General features: G+C 37.6%; 1 protein-coding gene across 1 annotated transcript; it reads right to left on the bottom strand.

The window, feature by feature from the left end:
* Nucleotides 1-5,147: 5,147 nt before the first annotated feature.
* On the bottom strand, nt 5,148-14,144 carry LOC306986511 (immunoglobulin kappa constant; the record flags this gene model as incomplete). Its single annotated transcript, XM_079589819.1, has 2 exons — nt 5,148-5,473; nt 14,057-14,144. 2 exons carry the CDS (start codon nt 14,142-14,144, stop codon nt 5,148-5,150), a joined length of 414 nt encoding a protein of 137 aa, XP_079445945.1.
* Nucleotides 14,145-18,587: the final 4,443 nt, after the last annotated feature.

The following is an 18,587-nucleotide window of genomic DNA, read 5'->3' as shown; positions in this document are numbered from 1 at the left end:
CTGAAACCTTTTTTCCCTGTCCATTCTTCCTCTGTTAACAATCATAATAAGTTTTCCCCTGGTATAATTAAGATAAAAAAAATTAAAAGTTTATTTTCATGACATTGATATTTACTGTAACTCCATTCAAATGGATGATAACTTGTAAATTAATAGAATCCAAATAAAATTAATAAAACATGATGTAAAGGAACAAATATAATTAAAGACACAATAACTATTTTAAATAAAAATATTAAAATATGCTATAATATTTTTTGAAACAATAAATTAACACAATTACATAATGATTCAAAAAGCTTTTATTTGGCAAAAACAAAAACAAATGATTTTTCCAATTGCTACACTACAGTAAAATGACATGCACAGCATTTAAACTGACACACAGAGAGCAAAACCTCTTCTCAAGTCTCCAAAAGTCTAAACACATTTTCTGCTTTACACACATTTTGCAATTCAAAATGGCACTTTTTAATTGCACTGAACAAGGTTCTCTGCATAAGACACAACAATCTGACATAAAGTCACATGTTTGCCATTTCAAAACTGCCATTCAAAATGACACTACATGAGCTAATTGGCCAATACATGTGCCACCTGGCCAAACACCTCAATGGTTCATTGTTAACACTTCAATCAGGATGTATAGCACTATGAAAAGATGCTGCCTAATTATTTGTCTTGCCTCTTTTTTTCCTATATATTTTTTCTGCAATTTTCTTTTTCAGTTTACTGTTTTATGTGAGCATATTTTTGTTTAGTCCAATGTAAATATATCTGCTGTGCATATGTTGCACTGACTTCACTTGTTTGGTGAAAAAAAATTTTTTTCAACAACATGTGTGTATCTGCAAATATTTCTGTGCATGTGAACAATCTGAAGAATTTTCTACAATTTAAACTATTTTAGTATTATAACATTTTTCAGTTAATATGCAGGCTTCCTGCCCTGCCTCAGTCTCCAGGCCCTCTTCCTCTGCACGGCCCTGGCCCTCCATCCCGCCCTGTCCTACATCTGCTCTGCCTCCCTCCTGGACTTTTAGCCATGTTAAGAGCGTCTGGAAGGAGAGCTATGTTATGATCACCAGTGAGAGTGCCACGTGATTACCACCAGAGGGCACTCCACCCCAGACAATCACCACACTATTCACAGATTCCATTTCCCATAATCCTTTGCCCAGATTAATCAGCCATGATTACATCCACCTGTGTGTCATTACGCTGTTTAGTTCACCTTATAGAAGCCTGGTTTTCTCATTCAGGCTACGTTTACCCGTGGATGGATTTTTTCATAAACGGACTTTTCACCCCTCTCTGTTTTCAAAAATAACATTGTGCACAGGTTTCAGAAGTGTTCTTTACACAAATCTGTGTATATGCCGTCTAGAGCATGCCAAACCTGTAGGTGGCAGTGTAAGGAGAAGCTCAAGCCCACGTTAGCTAATCAGAATCCCGAAAATAGTCACATACTGTGACGTCGGCTGCCTAAGACTCCGTTTTTCTCAGTTTACATGCAAACGTGCAAACAAAGTTTTCCTAAATCTCCACTCTGGCCGGAGTTTTTAGAAAGAATCGTTTTCAGAGGAGAATTCTCCGTTTGCGTGTAAACGAAAGGCACAAACGAAGGGAAATGTCTCCGTTTTTCAAAAATAACCATGTACGTGTAAACGGGGCCTCATTCTCTGCGAAGTCTGGTTTATTATTTGTACTGCAATTCTAAGCGCTTTGTCTGTTGTTTATGTGTGTTTATGACCTCTTGCCTGTTTTCTGGATTACGTTTTTGGATTACCCTCTGTACATTAAACTGCATTTGGAATAATTATAAGCTATAAAAAAAAAAAAAATAGCATTTATATTTCTGTATAAATAGCATGTATATTTTTATGTTAGTAAGTGGTGTTAAAATTGCTCTGTGCATAATGAGCTGATGGTGGGTTAATGGTGAGGTGTGTGTAGGGCTGCTTTGTGCCAGAAAGTCCCAGGCCCACTTTTTTGTCCCAGTCCCAACGTTCTCCACTTCTGATATCATTTAGCGAGAAATTACTATTTGTAGCAATTCAATATTTGCTTAGTTTATCACCAAAGCCCTCTCTATGTTGCTGTAGATCATTACAGTAAAATGTTAAGCTGCCTCAGTTTCACTCTCAAGTGACGATAACTTTATTGACTTGCATTATATGAATCACCAAGGACGACGGTTTCAGCTAAAAATCTTCTTTACTGTTCTACTAAAGAAAAAAAGACATCTCGGATGGCCTGAGGGTCAGTAAATTTATAGAAAATTGAAATTTTTGGGTGAACTATCCCTTTGATATGTGTGAGACCTCTTCATGTGAGCTTGCATTAGTCTCTTGCATTTTCATGAGTAAGTTAGTGACTGTAAAATAACAACTCATAACAACATCACAGCAGAACAACAAAAAGTTATATTGATAAATACATTTTAATCATCAATAACTGAGATTGTATAAGTTTGAAACTGTCAAAGAAAAAAAAACAGGCTCATCTAGAGAACCGATTGAATATGTTTTTGACCGTAAGAGAAGTTCTTGTTCTCAGAAAGAACATTTACATTGTGAAGACACTTTGCATATGAGCTGCATGCTTCAGTGCTCTGGAGGTCTTTATAGACCTGTGAGTTTATGATTTTATGACTTGGAGATCTTCTTCATTCAAAAGCAAACATGACTTTAATAACCATCATTATTTGGACACTCACAACCTGCACCTGGAGTAAGTATAAATAAAAAATAATCAGATGATTTAGAGAAAACTAGAAAATAAGCAAGCCACAAGTCCTCAGGCACTCAGGATCAATTATAAATATTATATTCACATTCATAAACGTATATGTTAATGTTTTTGACATGAACATGTGCAGTTCAGTAATTATAAATTAACATTAAACTTTAACTAATTTGATCTTCAAGTCAAGTTCTATATTGCCATTGATTAGGAAGCGTTCAGTGTGAATACAACAACATACTTAATCCTTGTAATGCAATATTGTGCTCAGTCTGGCGGATTCCTTATTTTATTTTCTGTCTCTCTCTCTTCAGGTTCTGTGGGGCAAATTGTAACTCAATCTGAAGCTCAAACAGTGCAGCCGGATCAGACTGTCACTATTCACTGTAATCATAAACCAGCAATAAACCGTATTAAACCAGGTACCTCTCAGGATGTATTGTCCTGGTACCATCAGATTCCTGGAGAAGTTCCTAAACTCCTGATCTATTACACATCAGACAGAGCTTCAGGTGTTTCTTCTAGATTCAGTGGCAGTGGAAGGGATACAGATTTTGATCTGACCATCAGTGGAGTCCAGCCTGAAGATTCAGGAGTTTATTACTGTCAGAGTCTATATAACAAGGGGGTCTCTGGTACCACAGACTTGGTGTTCACACAGTGTGAAAGCATCATACAAAAACCTCCTTTGCTGAGACGTCAGCGCTGCAGCTTTGAGCTTCTGCAGATGTTGATGTTGAAGATCATTATTCACCTCACTGACTTTACACACAAACACAGAAAAACAGAGACATTTTAAGGCTGGTGAACACACTCATCAGCACATTCTATTTAATTAATAATAAACATCAGAATGTCTCAATCACATTTCCACTGGAATTACAATCAATCCATCCAACTATGAAAGAAAGCTCACCATGGCCATATTTAATATGTGTCATATATTTGATGAGAAATTATTCCACCATATTCAGTCTGAATCCACATTTGTCTATGCTTCCTCTATCCGCAATTATACGCACTTTATGTCGTGTAATACGCACGCACTCCGCACCCCTAATCCTATCCAATGTGGTTTACAGTGCGTAGCATATGCACGCAAACACTATTTTTGGGGTACAAATGGCACGAGAAATGAAATTCGTGGTACAGATACGCACTTTCATAAGATCGTGTTGCCCAGTAGGCTACACTAGCAGTTAAAGTTTTAAAGAAGATTTTATTTTTATTTTTTCACTTTATTATGATCCTTTATTATGGTGTTTTATCCTGGTTCAGTTTTCATTCAGCGAAACAGCATTGTACAAAAAAATTCCCTCAGTCAGACGGCACAATGAATTTACTCACGCAGTAAATAAACTAATTTACATTAAATGAGAAATAAATTTTTCAGTGTGAGGTAATCAATCTATGTCTACTATTAAGGCAAGACACACGCAAAAACATCTATTGTACTTCATTTATTTGTGTCTGTAGATTATATATCTTTAAAGTCCATTCTCAAAATGTTTTTTTTCTCATGCTGAGCCAGAAAATGTCCACTTCAGTAAAGAACTTTAATACCAGGGGTTTGTTCACATATGCATGATTTTATAGGCTATGTCATTTTATTCCTAAAAAATATGGTGATTTTTGACTCTTGACAAACTCTTGACTCTTATGTCAACAAAATCTGACACAAAATGTTAAAGCTGGCTTTATCCAATGTTCAGATTTCTGTTCTGGAAATAAATGCAAATTAGTGCATATTTAATTAGAAATGCCTCATTTGTATATTTAAACATACAATTTCAGAAAACTAGTTTAAAATGTTTGTGGTTCTTAATATAATCAATTGACTGGGGAAGGATGGTGAAATCTATTAGTTCTTTAGTATTTTTTTTCATCTCTTGCCTAATTTTTTCATTCATCCTGTTCAAATGTATAAATCTTGACAGTCAGAATTCAGACCCTTATTCCTACATATCATGTAAAATTTGTTTTAAAGTAGTCAATATATTTTTTTGTCAGTGATTTATAAATTAAATGTAGCTAAGATATTTTATTTCATTACATATATGACTATGATGCCATGTTAACATACATATCTATTTATCATAATAATCACAATGGACACAGGTCCCAAAAAAATCAACAAAAAGTGGTATTTCATTTTTAGGTTGTTTTAATACAGCAAGAAAGTCAACACCATATTTGAGACAAAATTATTTTATTTGGCAGCAATAAAACAACAAAGCATTGCTGTTACAACAGATAAGAATGTTTGAACATTATACTAACAGAACGAAAGATGAATTATTAAGCATTGACTAAATTAGGACAGTCCTTTGTAATAATGCGTGCATGTATGTGTATGATTATGTATGCTATCTACGTCTTTGTGTGATGTGTGTGTGTGTGTTTCACTGGTCATCATCACACTGCTGTCTGTTCAGGCTCTTGGTCACTGCATTCTGGGATGTGTGTGTGGCGTCACAGCTGATGGTTGCTGCTCTGCTCCACTCACTCTCAGTGAGACTCAGGCTGCTGCTCCAGCTGTACAGTCCATCCTTCTGCAGAACACCGGGACTCAGATTCACAGCAGAGATCCTGCTACTGCCATCCACCTTCCAGCTCAGCTTCCAGTCAGAGGGGAATCCCTTACTGCCCAAACACAGCACTGTAGCCTTACCCTGCTGCAGCTCGCCTCTGGAGGGAGGCAGGACCGTGAGGGTGGGACGGGTGTCAGCTAGAGAGAGAGAGAGAGAGAGAGAGAGAGAGAGAGAGAGAGAGAGAGGGGAGGGGGGGGGGGATTCTCATTTTTCTTAGAAACAGCTCTATCAGTCTTTCACTTCCCTTTAAGAGATTCAGAGTTATTCAAGCAAATCTGAAGTGCAACCACCCGTAAAAACACATTTACCAGCAATCACACATATCTATAATTGGATTTAAAAAATAATCTTTTTTACTTTTACTTGTTCAAATTATTTCTTGTTTAATATTTACTGTATTTCTAACAGTTACAGAATTTTTTTTTTAGTGAAAGCAACAGCAAATGAAGACACATTTCTGTCTCATGTGACTTGAAAACCTTTCATTAAAAAACGTTTTCATTATTCAAGAATTATTCAAAATAATTATTACAAACGGTTAATAATAAGATACCAAAGCTGTTCTACTGTCTATATTGATACTTTTTGCATAACAAAATGTTTTAATGTTTTCATGTTTGTCTCTGTTAAATCGATCTGTAGAGGTGAGTAAAATACTTATACATATATTAAATTTATATTTTATGCCAAATGAATAAAAAATACAAACAGTATTTTTTTGTCAAATATGATTAACCATTTTTTGATTGACAAAAAATGCTCAGTAATAAAAAAAGTGATTGGTTTAAACTGGTCTATAGAAGAGCTAAGGAAAGTTAGACAATTATTTGGTCATGTCACACCAAATAGTTATTCTTATATTAGTCATTATTTAAAAAAAATAATAATTTAAAATAAAAATTTCATTCTGTTTCATTTTTTAAATAAAAAGAGATTTACTTACTTCCAACTGAGAGTCGTGTTCCTCCACCGAACGTCCACCACAGTGATACAAACCCAATGAGCGGCTGTACAAAAACCTCCTGCACTAAAACTGACACTGACAATAACAATAACCAGTTTGCTCTTTTATAACTAGATAAACAAACAAACCAGATAAAGCTGCATAATTAAACCAGTTTAATTTGGATAATTTCCCAAAGAAAAATAAGATTAAGAAACATAGCCTACTTATTATTAGTCTTACATACTTAGTCTTTTCTCACATTTTCTTAGACTAAGTTTTAGACTAAGAAAAAAAAGTATCATTATTAATACAAACACGATTGAACTGCTAATTAAGAACCAAGTACACCAATCACTTTCATGTGAATGTATATTTTGATTCTCTTAAGCATTTACTTCACTCAAAAAATATCGAATTCTAGTTCTAATTTACAATCCAAAGCCATATTAACGCAGTAATAAATACAACAGTAATCTCTAAATTTGCAACCTATTCAGATTGTTTTTTCTATTTCTAAACCTATTTCAGTTTATTCATCTTCTTTCATCTATTAGTGTTTATGGTTCCTCCACAATAATTAATTCTCATCACTGTAAAAGCCTCATGAATATTCTGAGAGCACCGCACAAGTTTAAATTAAATTATGATGATTAACTCATAATTAAAATATGCATATATTACAATGCCCATCATCATGCTATTTCAGTTCAGGAAGGGGTTTTCCACTGTAATGTTATTTTGCATTGGCAGCTCATGCTTCAGTGATCTGGAAGGGTTTATAGTCCTGTGGATGATTTTAACATACAAGATCTGTCCACAGAAGCCAATATGATTATCTTCATCTGCGCAATTTACTGCATCCAAGGTATGAAACAGAAATATATATTTTCCTGATATATTTGTCCTTTTTTATGTATTTTCCTAAATTGTTGCACTAATAATTATTTGTATTCAGCAAAATCTCCTTTGTCTCACAGGCTCTTTGGGACAGGTTGTTGTGACTCAACCTGAGTTTAAATCAGTTCAGCTTGGTCAAACAGTCTCTATTGATTGCAAGGTTGACACTGTAGTTTATAGGCTTCCAACTGGCTCAACATCCAAAGATTACTACATATTCTGGTACATTCAGAAGCCAGAGGAACCCACTAAACTCCTTATGTATTACACAACAATGAAGCCCTCAAGTGCTCCATCTAGAATGAGCGGTGGAGGCAGTTTTCACTCTGGAGGAAACGGTCTAGATTTCACTCTGACCATCAGTGATGCCCAGCTTGAAGATGCCGGAGATTATTATTGTCAGAGTCGACATAAGATAAGTGACAAATGGGTGTTCACACAGTCAAAAAACGCTGCACAAAAACCTCCCTGGTTAAACCACAGAGAATCCTCTGATGTATCTGAGACTTGCAGGTGCAGAAATGAGAACAAAAACAGGGGTTAGCATCAATGAGATACACACGTATGCGTTTTATATATTCTTATTTAATCTAATTAATCATCTAACCCATATCTGCCCTATAGAAATAATCATTGAATTTCTTGCTGTTCCTGTAACATATCTATTTTTTCCCAGACAAATCAATTGGTTCTATATATATATATTTAGTATAGTGCCTTCATAAACATAGGCCCATATTTAAACGATACCTCTATACAGTAGATACATGTGATGTGCGAGTTCAGTTGTTCAGTAGGCAAAGATAAAACTCCATTGTGTCACACAAAGTAAAGAAGCAGCAATGCATATTCTTTAGTTCTTTAGTTATACTCTTATAATAACATAGTTGTCTTTGTAATCTAACTGTTGCAATTTTGAATCCATATCATATGCCACCTCCATCTCAAGCATTATATAGTAAATGATCTCAGGAAGTTTTGGGCTAGATATAGTAAGTTTGTACCACTTTTGAAAACGTTGCAACCTCAAGGAGAAGTCCACCCATATATCTGCCCGAATATATATATATATATATATATTATACCCATATAGGAATAAAGGAAATAAGGAATATGACACAATAAAAACAACCATAATCAAATATTTTTATATATACTTTTCAATTAAGATTTGCAATTAATTTCTTGTTTATTAAAATAAAAGGAACCTGAAAAAAAACTGTCAAATAAACAATCACATATAGCTTAAAGAAATATTTATCTCAAGTGTGCTTATTTTATATATATATATTTTGGAAATAAAATAAAGGTCTCAACACTGTCCAAAGGCCAATAAAACCAAATACAGAGAAACTTATAATGTCTTACTGCCCCCTACTGGAACTATGAGAAGAAGCTAATTAGAAGCACGTGACATTAATGAAATCTCTGCATTGTCCAACTCCTGAACTGAAACTTCATTCATTTGTGAAGAGCAAGAGTTTTGCATAAGCAACACATGGACAGTGCGTTTGAACACAGAAGGGTGAGTTTAACTGACAGTTGTTAGTGAAAGTTCAGAGGAAATGCCTATTGCCTTCACCATTATTGAATCCAAGTCGGTTTCAAGGGTTGTAGAAGCGTTGACATTGGCTGCAACAACGTAACATTTCCCATAACTAACAGTAATCACGTCGTATGTTTAAAAATGAACATCTCACTTGAGTTGCTGAATCGATCAAATGGGTTATCAAAATGGGCGATTTTAGTCGGAATCATTCGGACACGACACCCCACTCGAATTGTTTGGACGCTTTCTCAAACATGTAACGGGATAGTATAACATTTACAGTATAAAACACAAAGAGCACTGAATGCAATGAATATTGATCTGAGCTGATCAATATTCACTTGATAATTTTCCAGCGACGATGAAGAAGGTCTTTATGTTGTGCACGTGCAGATAAATGTCTAGAGTTTTTTTTAGATCAAATCGCTATTAGGCCTACACGTGTAAATCAGTAATTGCAATCACACAATTCTAGAAATAAACATATTGAATCTCCATATGCAGCTGTGACACACACCATGGTTCCGTTTGTGTAGCTACATACATAATTTTACTTGTAAACTCTGCAATATCCTACCACAAGTTGCTATTGTTGTTTCATCACTAGGGGGCGGTGTCACAATTCATACCACCACTGTCATGCTGATTTAGGCCTATTTGTGTCTCTTGTCCATGTATGTCTAGAATGGTATCGAGTCTTAAGTACAGCTACATGGTAAAATTGAGAGATCACTTCATATTTATGACAATTGTTCACAGGTTAAGTTATTTTGAGAACAGCTGAGTTGCCTCTTATATTCTGCTCTATTCACATCACATCTGTCAGTGCTGACATTTCCATAAGATAAAAAGGGAAGGTGTTGCAGTGAGTGTTACAGAACTGCTGTGCTGGTTGTGGTGTATAATCTCAGACTGAACTAAGTAAGCAATTTACAGCTTGATTTTTGTGTACTAATGCGTATACTTCTATACGTTTAAAATCTGGCGTAGTGCATATGACAAACTGATTATGTTCCTAATTTTAAACTCGCTTTGGATAAAAGCGTCTGCTGCAGCAAGAAGTGTAGTAATTTTGAACAAACCCTGTTTTGAATCTATTTTGAAGAAGCCCTTTATCTCTGTTACACTTTCAATATTTGTTCTGTTTGTTTGAGCAGCCCGACATTTCATTAGCTTGCTCGAGTTTGTGCAGTACTTTTTAGGGCCCAAGCCCTGAAAGGGCGCAGAGCCCTATTGTTCTTCTAAGGGTTTTTTGTTTTTCTTCTTCTTCTTCTTCTTTATAATAATTTTTTTTTCAAGGTTTTTGCCACTTTTGGGGGCCTTAACGTGCTCAAAAACTCTTGAAACTTTGCACACTGGTCAGAACCTGCGGCCATTAGAGCCGGACTGAAGCTGGTACCCGGGCGTGGCAGGGGGGCTCGACAGCGCCCCCTGGAACGGGGTCCGAAAACTTGGTCCATAAATCAAACACGCTTGCATGAAATAATATGAAACTCGGTACACTTATAGATCTCATCGGTTCATATATCCTTCATGCTCTGACTTTTTACCCCAGCCCAACAGGAAGTCGGCTATTTGGCGTAGTTTAAAAAACACATGCAATGGAATTTAAAATACTCCTCCTAGACGATTCAACCAATCACCACGAAACTCGGTGTGCATGAAGTCAAGACATTGAGAATGAAAAGTTGCGAGGGGATTTTTGATATCTCGAACGGTTTGGCCGTGGCGAGGAAACGAATTTATGGCGAATATTGGAAACAGGAAGTGTGTTATAACATCCTCATACATTAACTGATCTTGATGAAACTTCAGCAGTGTGTTCGCTGTAAGAGGCCGATCACATGGATGTGACTATTGTGAGTCAAAGTTACAGCGCCACCAACTGGCAGCAGGAAGTGTGTCACTTTCAAAATGCTTTGAAATCACCCTCTTATTTTTACCCGATTTGCTTCAAACTTAATCTGTATAATGTAAACACACGACAGATGTAGACCTGTGAAAGGATTATTGATATCTTTAATACTGTCGCCATGGCAACGCTTTAAACTTTTATATTCTTTTTGGATGCATTTGAGGCTCTTAACATGCTTCAAATTGCATGAAACTCAACATGCATTTGACATTTATTGTGTAATAGACATGTGCGAAGTTTCAGAAACGGGCGTGGTAAGGGGCTCAGTAGCGCCACCTTTAGTCAAAAATGGGGTATTAGTTTTACCTACAGTAACCAAACTCGGTACGTATATTCTTCTCTTCGATCCGGACAACTTTCTAATTTACAGTCATTAGCTCCGACCAACAGGAAGTCAGATATTTTGGTTTGAATGTGTACTGTTTGGAGCATTTTCCTTCTGCCCCTCTGTGTGTGTGTGTGTGTGTGTGAGGAGGGGGGCTAGTTTAGTTTAACCCTTTCTCTGCTGTGTGCAAAATCTCTGGCACTTTTGAGGGCCTTAACGTGCTCGAAAACTCTTGAAATTTTGCACACAGGTCAGAACCCATTAGGGCCAGGCTGAAGCTGGTACCCGGGCGTGGCAGGGGGGCTCGACAGCGCCCCCTGGAATGGGATTCGAACACTTGTCCGTATATCAAACACGCTTGCATGAATTAATATGAAACTCGGTACACTTATAGATTTAATCGGGCCGAACAACTTTCCCTGGGTCAAGTTTTACGCCAGCCCAACAGGAAGTCGGCTATTACGGGTTGATTGGAGAACGCTTGCTCTCGCATTTGAAACACTTCTCCTAGAGAATTCATCCGATGACCACGAAACTCGGTCAGCATGAAGTCAAGACATGGAAGATGATAAATTGCCAGGGGATTTTTGATATCTCGAACGGTTTGGCCGTGGCGAGGAAACAAATTTATGATTAAAAAAGGATGCATAAAGTGTGTTATAACTTAGTTATAGTTTTACCTACAGTTACAAAACTCAGCGTGTATATTGATCTTATCAAGCCGAACAACTTTCTAATTTACAGTCATTAGCTCCGACCAACAGAAAGTCAGATATTGTGGTTTGAATGTGGATTGTGTCTCTCTCTGTCTCTCTGCCATTCTGTGTGTGTGTGTGTGTGTGTGTGTGTGTGTGTGTGTGTGTGTGTGTGTGTGTGTGTGTGTGTGATATTTTGGTTGGGTGACAGTTGTAGGTTATAGTTTGACAAGAGTTTATAGTCTAACAAAAGCACAATGTTGTGCTTTATTGCGAGTGTACACAAATATAGAGAAACACTTTGAATGATGTCCTGTGTGAACAAAATGACGGAGTATGTTTTTATGTCTCCATTCGATCGAGCCACACACACACACACACACACACACACACATATATATATATATATATATATATATATATATATATATATATAATTAAAGCTGCAAGCAGCGATGGAGGGCCCAAGCCGGTAGCACCGCCACCCGGTGCCTTTAGTGCAACTAAAGGCACCAGGGTGGCGGTGCCACCGGCTTGGGCCCGCAATCGCTGCTTGCAGCTTTAATTTTTCTTGTTTTTCTGTTTGTTTTTCTTGTTTTACTTGTTTTTCTGAACAGTTTGAAAATGATTATTTTTGCAGTTCCGTTTTGTGCCGCTAATGATACAGAAATGACACACTGCATGTTTAAACATGATTTACAGTCTTTCTATGTCACATAGTGTAAAGGATGTAGGCCAGTAAGAATTGTGCGTGTAAACCTCACTCCTCAAGAGGCACATAGCAGCTGTGGTCTTTAGCGTCCTTGTTAGTATGCCCGACTCCCATGCTGGAGACGCCGGTTCAAATCCTGCTCGGAGCGGGTCTAGTAGGACCGGTTCCATTTGGTGCCGCGACCCATGGGAGTGAGGTTTAGGGGTGTGATAGTAACGGACGTAGGCCAGTAAGAGTTGAGCATGTAAACCTCAGTCCCCTGGCCTTAAGAGGTGCACTAGCAACTGATGCTAGAGGCTGCGGTCTTTAGCGTCCTTGGCCCTGTCCAAAATGGCACATTCGATGCGCACTTTTGCCGACCCGGTTCAAATCCCCCTCGGAGCGGGTCTAGTAGGACCGGTTACATTTGGTGCCGTGACCCAGATGGGAGTGAGGTTTAGGTTTGTGATTGTAACGGAAGTAGGCCAGTAAGAGCTAAGCGTGTAAACCTCACTCCCCTGGCCTCTGGCACTAGCAACTGATGCTAGAGGCTGCGGTCTTTAGCGTCCTTGGCCCTGTCCAAAATGGCACATTCGATGCGCACTTTTGCCGAGCCCGCACTGACGCGACTCAGCAGCAGACAGTTAAAACGGCATTACGTCACAAAAGTGCAGACTCGTATGAAGACCGCAAGTGTTTTGGGTGCCATTTGGGATAGAGCTCTTGTTAGCATGCCCGCCTCCCACACCAGAGACCCGGTTCAAATCCCCCGAGGAGCGGGTCTATTAGGACCGGTTACAATAGCTTAGTGATACCAAGAGAATTATAGCTGTCATCGATTTTATTAGTCATTGAATTTCAGTAAACAATTTTTTTTTTTTGCCAGGCCTTCTTTGTTAGATTGTTCTGCAGATGCTGCCACCTATAACTGTCATCTTCTTTTGGAAGGCTTGATGTTTGTTGTTTTTTGCACACCTTGTGGAAACTACAATACTCCATATTACCACATCTCTTCAGTATGTCTTTTAAGTTTAAGTTTTGTCATTACCCTTGTCTTTGAATTAATTAAAAAAAATATTTTATTTGTTTTACAAAAATAATCGTGTCTTTATAATTAAAAGTATTAAAAATAATCTAATGCTTTGGTGAAACACAGCCATGGCATTCAATGCCCGGTGAAAAGCAGCACCCCGAAGCATCTAATCACGCTCCCCAGCGTGGAACTTTGAAGTGCTATCAGGTTCAACGCTGAGGCGGGTGAATAGGCAAACAGACCTTTATTGTCGTAGAGGAGGTTAAGCACGGAATAAAAGAATAGTTGAGATCGCTTGTCTACCCTGGAGCCTGGCTGCCCCAGGAGGAATGGAGACCGTTCTGGGAGAAGAGGAGCAAGCATCATTTTCTCTTGTGGTTAAGCTAGAGAGATGCAGGTGGAATGTATTTATTTTACCTTGTAACTCCTGACGTATGAAATAATAGTCCAAATCCCAAAAGTATTTTTTTGTTGCAGGTTAATAACTTAAGTCTGTAGTAAAGTTTACTATAGGCATTATTGGATGGGCATATACTCTTGACTCATTAGGCGACTTTCACTTTGCTTTACCACTGCCTCTGAGGCTCATTAGGACTTTTACAGCTGAGCTTGTGATTACCAGCTCTGATCTACCTCCCCTTTAGAGTTCAGAACACAGCCGTGGGTTACCTTGGGTCAGTGCACCCACACACAGGCCCTCATACAGACCTGGAGGCGTGGTCTTCACCATAATTCCCGCTCCCAACCCGAGCATCATCACCCAATAAACTGGTGGTTTTTAAGAACATTCAGTGTGAATGACGTAGAAGATTCGCCAAATGGTAGCCTACTGATGCATCAGCACAATGTTTGTTAGTGTTCACTGGTTATCTTTGGGTTGGTGTATGCTGAGATTAAGTTTTTTGGCCTATTAAATTTAATAGTAGCCTATAGCATATTTAATTCTATTTCTAATTATGCCATTAAAACAATTGTTATAATACCCGGTAAAACTGCATGGGAAATCATCTAACGTGCAATACATAACAGCTGTTCATCATAAAGTTTTTTCACAGGGAACTCTGCCCACATTTTCAGAGCTGGGTGTGAATGTCCTGCATGTTTGTGTTTACTCGCTGTTACCCTGGTATGTCTCTACCGTAACCCAGTGTCCTCTTTACTGTAACAGAACACAGCCAAAGAGTCAATATTGTAAATTTAGTCTTGCAGTCTGCAGAAAAAGTGCCAAAGCCTGAGTTTGGAGCCTCTGTGCTGGCCTTTTCATAACACTACTGCGTGGTTGGAAGTAAATCCACATAGTTAATGGACCATGGTCCATTAGTAATTCCCTGTACATAAACATTAAATGTCTGAGTGTTTGCATGGATGCTAGTAAGATTTAACCTGTATTTTCCCTACTTTCTTTATAGGGCTGAATTATGGCTGTTCATTTAATGTGATTAATTAAAAATAATAATGTGATAAAAAAAACAACAACAACAACAACAACACATTAATCAAACCCCCTGTCTATTCAGTGTTTTTTTTTTTTTTTTTTTTTTGGAGGCTCAGCAAATATTGATGCCATTAATTTGATCATTTTACACTTTACAATACAATTAACATTCATTATTGCATTAGGTCTGAACAAACTTTTACAGAATTTAGTAATCTAGGATAATATTAATGTATAGATAATTCATCTGTTCATTTATAATATTGCAATTAAATGTTTTTCAAAGAAAAAGTTTCTTCTCCATATCTTTTTAGATAACTGGTATCAATCTCAGACAGGTTTGTGAAATAGTTTGCCAGATCTACTTAAGGTAAATGAAAACACTATTAAAGAGGTTCCACATTATTAAGAAAGTCACAGTTCTCATGCAATATAGGAGGAAGATCGACCTTTTTGAAGATGAAAAGCATGAAATTGTGCAGTGTTATGCAAAAGGCATGAAAACAACTAATATTGTGTGAAAATTGAACAGAGTTAATCGAACTATCATAATATGTGTGAGTAATTTACAGCACGAGAAAACTCTGTCAAAGGAAAAGGAACGTTTCTGTCAAATCAAATTAATTGTATTAAATGGCTATGAAAAGCCACTGTTGAGCAGTAAACAGTTATTTGAAGCTGCTGGTGTCTCTGGAGTCATTGTAAAGTGTTACTATATATTTTTTTCATTTATTCAGAGGCCATACATTTACCATTTATTATGTCTGTGGACAGTCAACAGCATTTTGACATGTGCTAGTTTGCACAGCAATTCTTAACGCGGTGGTCTGTCTGATGTAAATATCAGACAGGAAACTGACAATTGGTACCTCTGTTACACAGCGCATAGAAAAACTGAAATAAATCTCAAGGCAGTGCATTAGCTGTGCCAAAATTGTTGTGTGGTTGGACTCCCTTCGGGTTTGGCCAAATTGCATTTGAAAATTTCTCTAGCTAAGGCCAAAGGATCTTATGTCAGTCGTACATGTTTTCCACTGTTTGTTAATCCCCCAGGGGACACAGAGGGGTGAAAATGAAATCAGTGTTCCAGGTTAAAGCAAATAATCAGCCTCCCTCAATGGAAATCCAGGGCAGATTGATGTCATTTGTTTCTAAGGACTAATTGTGCCCAATCAAGCCTTGATGCCAATGAAGTGGATCAAATGATTGACAAGTTCTGCTCAGTGTTGACTTTGGACCAAAGGCAGGTCGTTAGATCATGAGTTTAAGCTCAGGGAGGAAATAACACGTTGGCGGTGTCAGCGGGCCAGGTGAGTGCACAGACTCTGAAGTGCAGAAGAAGAATGTGATGTCAAAGGAAGAATTTTAAGGTAAGAGAACGCTCAAGTGCTAGAATGTTTAATTTCCGCTTTGTAAATGCGCAATGACCGCCAAAGAGACTGAAGAAATGATCGCTTGTGCACTCTCGAAAATAATTTTTGTCATTTTCTCTGGAAAATAATTATAATATTTGGCCCTTGCAGCATGATGACATATGTTTTCACAGCTTTAGGAAGCACTCAAATAACAGAGGTGAAAATAACATTAGGTAATCCTCCAGAGTGCCTGTTTTGTATGCAGGCCTCCTCAATGCAAAATGGAGCTCCATTCTTTTTTTCATTGCACAAGTCAATTTAGGTTTGAAGTAGATCGGTGTTAGGGTTTGGTTTAGCTACACCTCTTTGATAAAAATAAATAAATCTGCAAATTTAAATATTCAACTTTTGACTCTAAAGACGATCCTTGCTTTGATGTTCATCAAGCTTTTTTTTCCCTTTATAAACCGACAACAGTTAATACCCACAGCGGGGACAAGGTGTTGAGAGAGCGGTGGCTAATGTTGAGTGATGGAGAGGCGGTGACATTGTATCCAACTTCCAGAGCCCCGTGTCGGTGTCTGCCACCTCATGGCACTGCTTTAACCCCCCAGAATTCCTTGCATTCCTCCAGTCGCGGGCCACAAGCTCCACTGTGGGCCATTTAAGATGACTGACGTTTTTTTTTGCTACCATTAAGCACCACCAGGCAATTGACCCCCTGACCCTCTACAAGCGACCTGTTGGAGCGGCTTTCAAGTGTATACTTAAATCTTCATGGGAATGGCCTCCCTGATCCAGGATCAGGTCCCCCTGAGCAATCAACACCTAGAGGTTAGTTGGGTGAGCCTGAACCTTGTGGTCAGTCTAGCATGCTAAATAGTTTCTGTCTTTGCTCTGGCTGTGTGCGTGTGCATGCATGACTCTGTGTCTGCGTGTGTATTGTGTAATGTATTTGCCTTTCAAGTTCAATTATTTTGGAAGCAGTTTTGTTTAGGAATGTTGTTGACTGGCTGACACAAATATCATATCTCATGTCATATTTAACTAACAATAATGCGGTATTGAAGGGAAAATGTTTTAGTTGTATATTAGTGTTTTATTCGGGCTGTTTTCAGATATAAGAGCAAGGAATTGTCTCAGGTTGTGGCTTGATTTGTCATCTTTCTTTCTAAAAAAACACACACAACATTTTAGCTGCTATTTAAAGATGTCTGAAGGACAATTTTAGCAGTTTGGAAAAAAAACAGAAAATGTTCGCTACAATCCTGTTTTTTATATATTTGGCTATAATGTCACTCAATAATGAAAATTCTGTTCTGCCGTTCCAAATCTGTATGATTTTTGTGTGTGTGAAACATGAATGCCGATTTAAATCTTTACTTATGCACTACGTACTCATCCATGTATATACGGTTATTTTGTAATTCACTGTCGGAGTCTGATCGCCCCTCCTTCTCCGCTACATAATTAAAGCTGCGGCAGTTTAGCGCATGGAGTGTCCAACATTCCACACTTCGTTTTTTTCCCCAGTTAATTGAGTGCATCCTCTGGGTATTTTAAGTGTACCTTTTCTATGTGGAATTTTCAGTGAGAACACACAACTCACACTATTTATAAAAAATGTCACAATTGCATAAATACGCATTTTGGGACGCACCTAGGAGCTTTTCAATTTCAAAACCATGGGGAAAACTGCCATATATACTTCCATACAGATATTATTATTATTATCATTTCATAATTATCTAATAATTTGGGTAATTTTGTTGCAATAGCTTACACATAGCAAAGGTATGGCTTTATTTGAATCTTTGGACTAAATTTTCACACACAAAAAAGACAAGTAAAAAGAACAAATAAATGCAATAGAATAAAGAGAGAAATTAAATAAACATGGCTTTAAGTTTTCCAGGTGGGTCTAACAGTATATTCAGGTAAGAAAAATACTACAGAAATCAAAGTAATCAAATGTAAATAGTCTTCATTGTAAAATTTAAATACAGATTAATGGTTACAATTAACGTTACAAACGTTATTCAGTCAAGAGCAGTGAGTGATTTTCTTTGTCTTTTGTTCTTTGATAAACATGAAAGACAGCAGCAGGTATATCCGGCTGATGTCACTTTAAGAGCTTATGCATGGATCCAATATACTGTTGCACAACATGCTTTTTTCCCCCAACTATTTACTTTCCAAAATTGACTGTTTGCCCGATTACTCGCCAAGATGGGCATTTTGACAATTTTGTGTGTATTTGAATGTTTAAGCGCAGTAAGCCTCTCATTTTATATTTTCAACTCACAAGCTGTTTAAAAAAGAGGCTTTATGTCTGAATTGCCGACTAAGAGAAGGGGGTCTGGACTCTGGAGTGCCGGCGACTTGCTGACTTCTGGAGTGTAGGCTGACT

The sequence above is a fragment of the Phoxinus phoxinus genome (assembly GCF_949152265.1).
Source record: "Phoxinus phoxinus genome assembly, chromosome: 19".
Classification (NCBI taxonomy): domain Eukaryota; kingdom Metazoa; phylum Chordata; class Actinopteri; order Cypriniformes; family Leuciscidae; genus Phoxinus; species Phoxinus phoxinus.
This window is presented reverse-complemented; position numbering and strand designations above follow the sequence as displayed.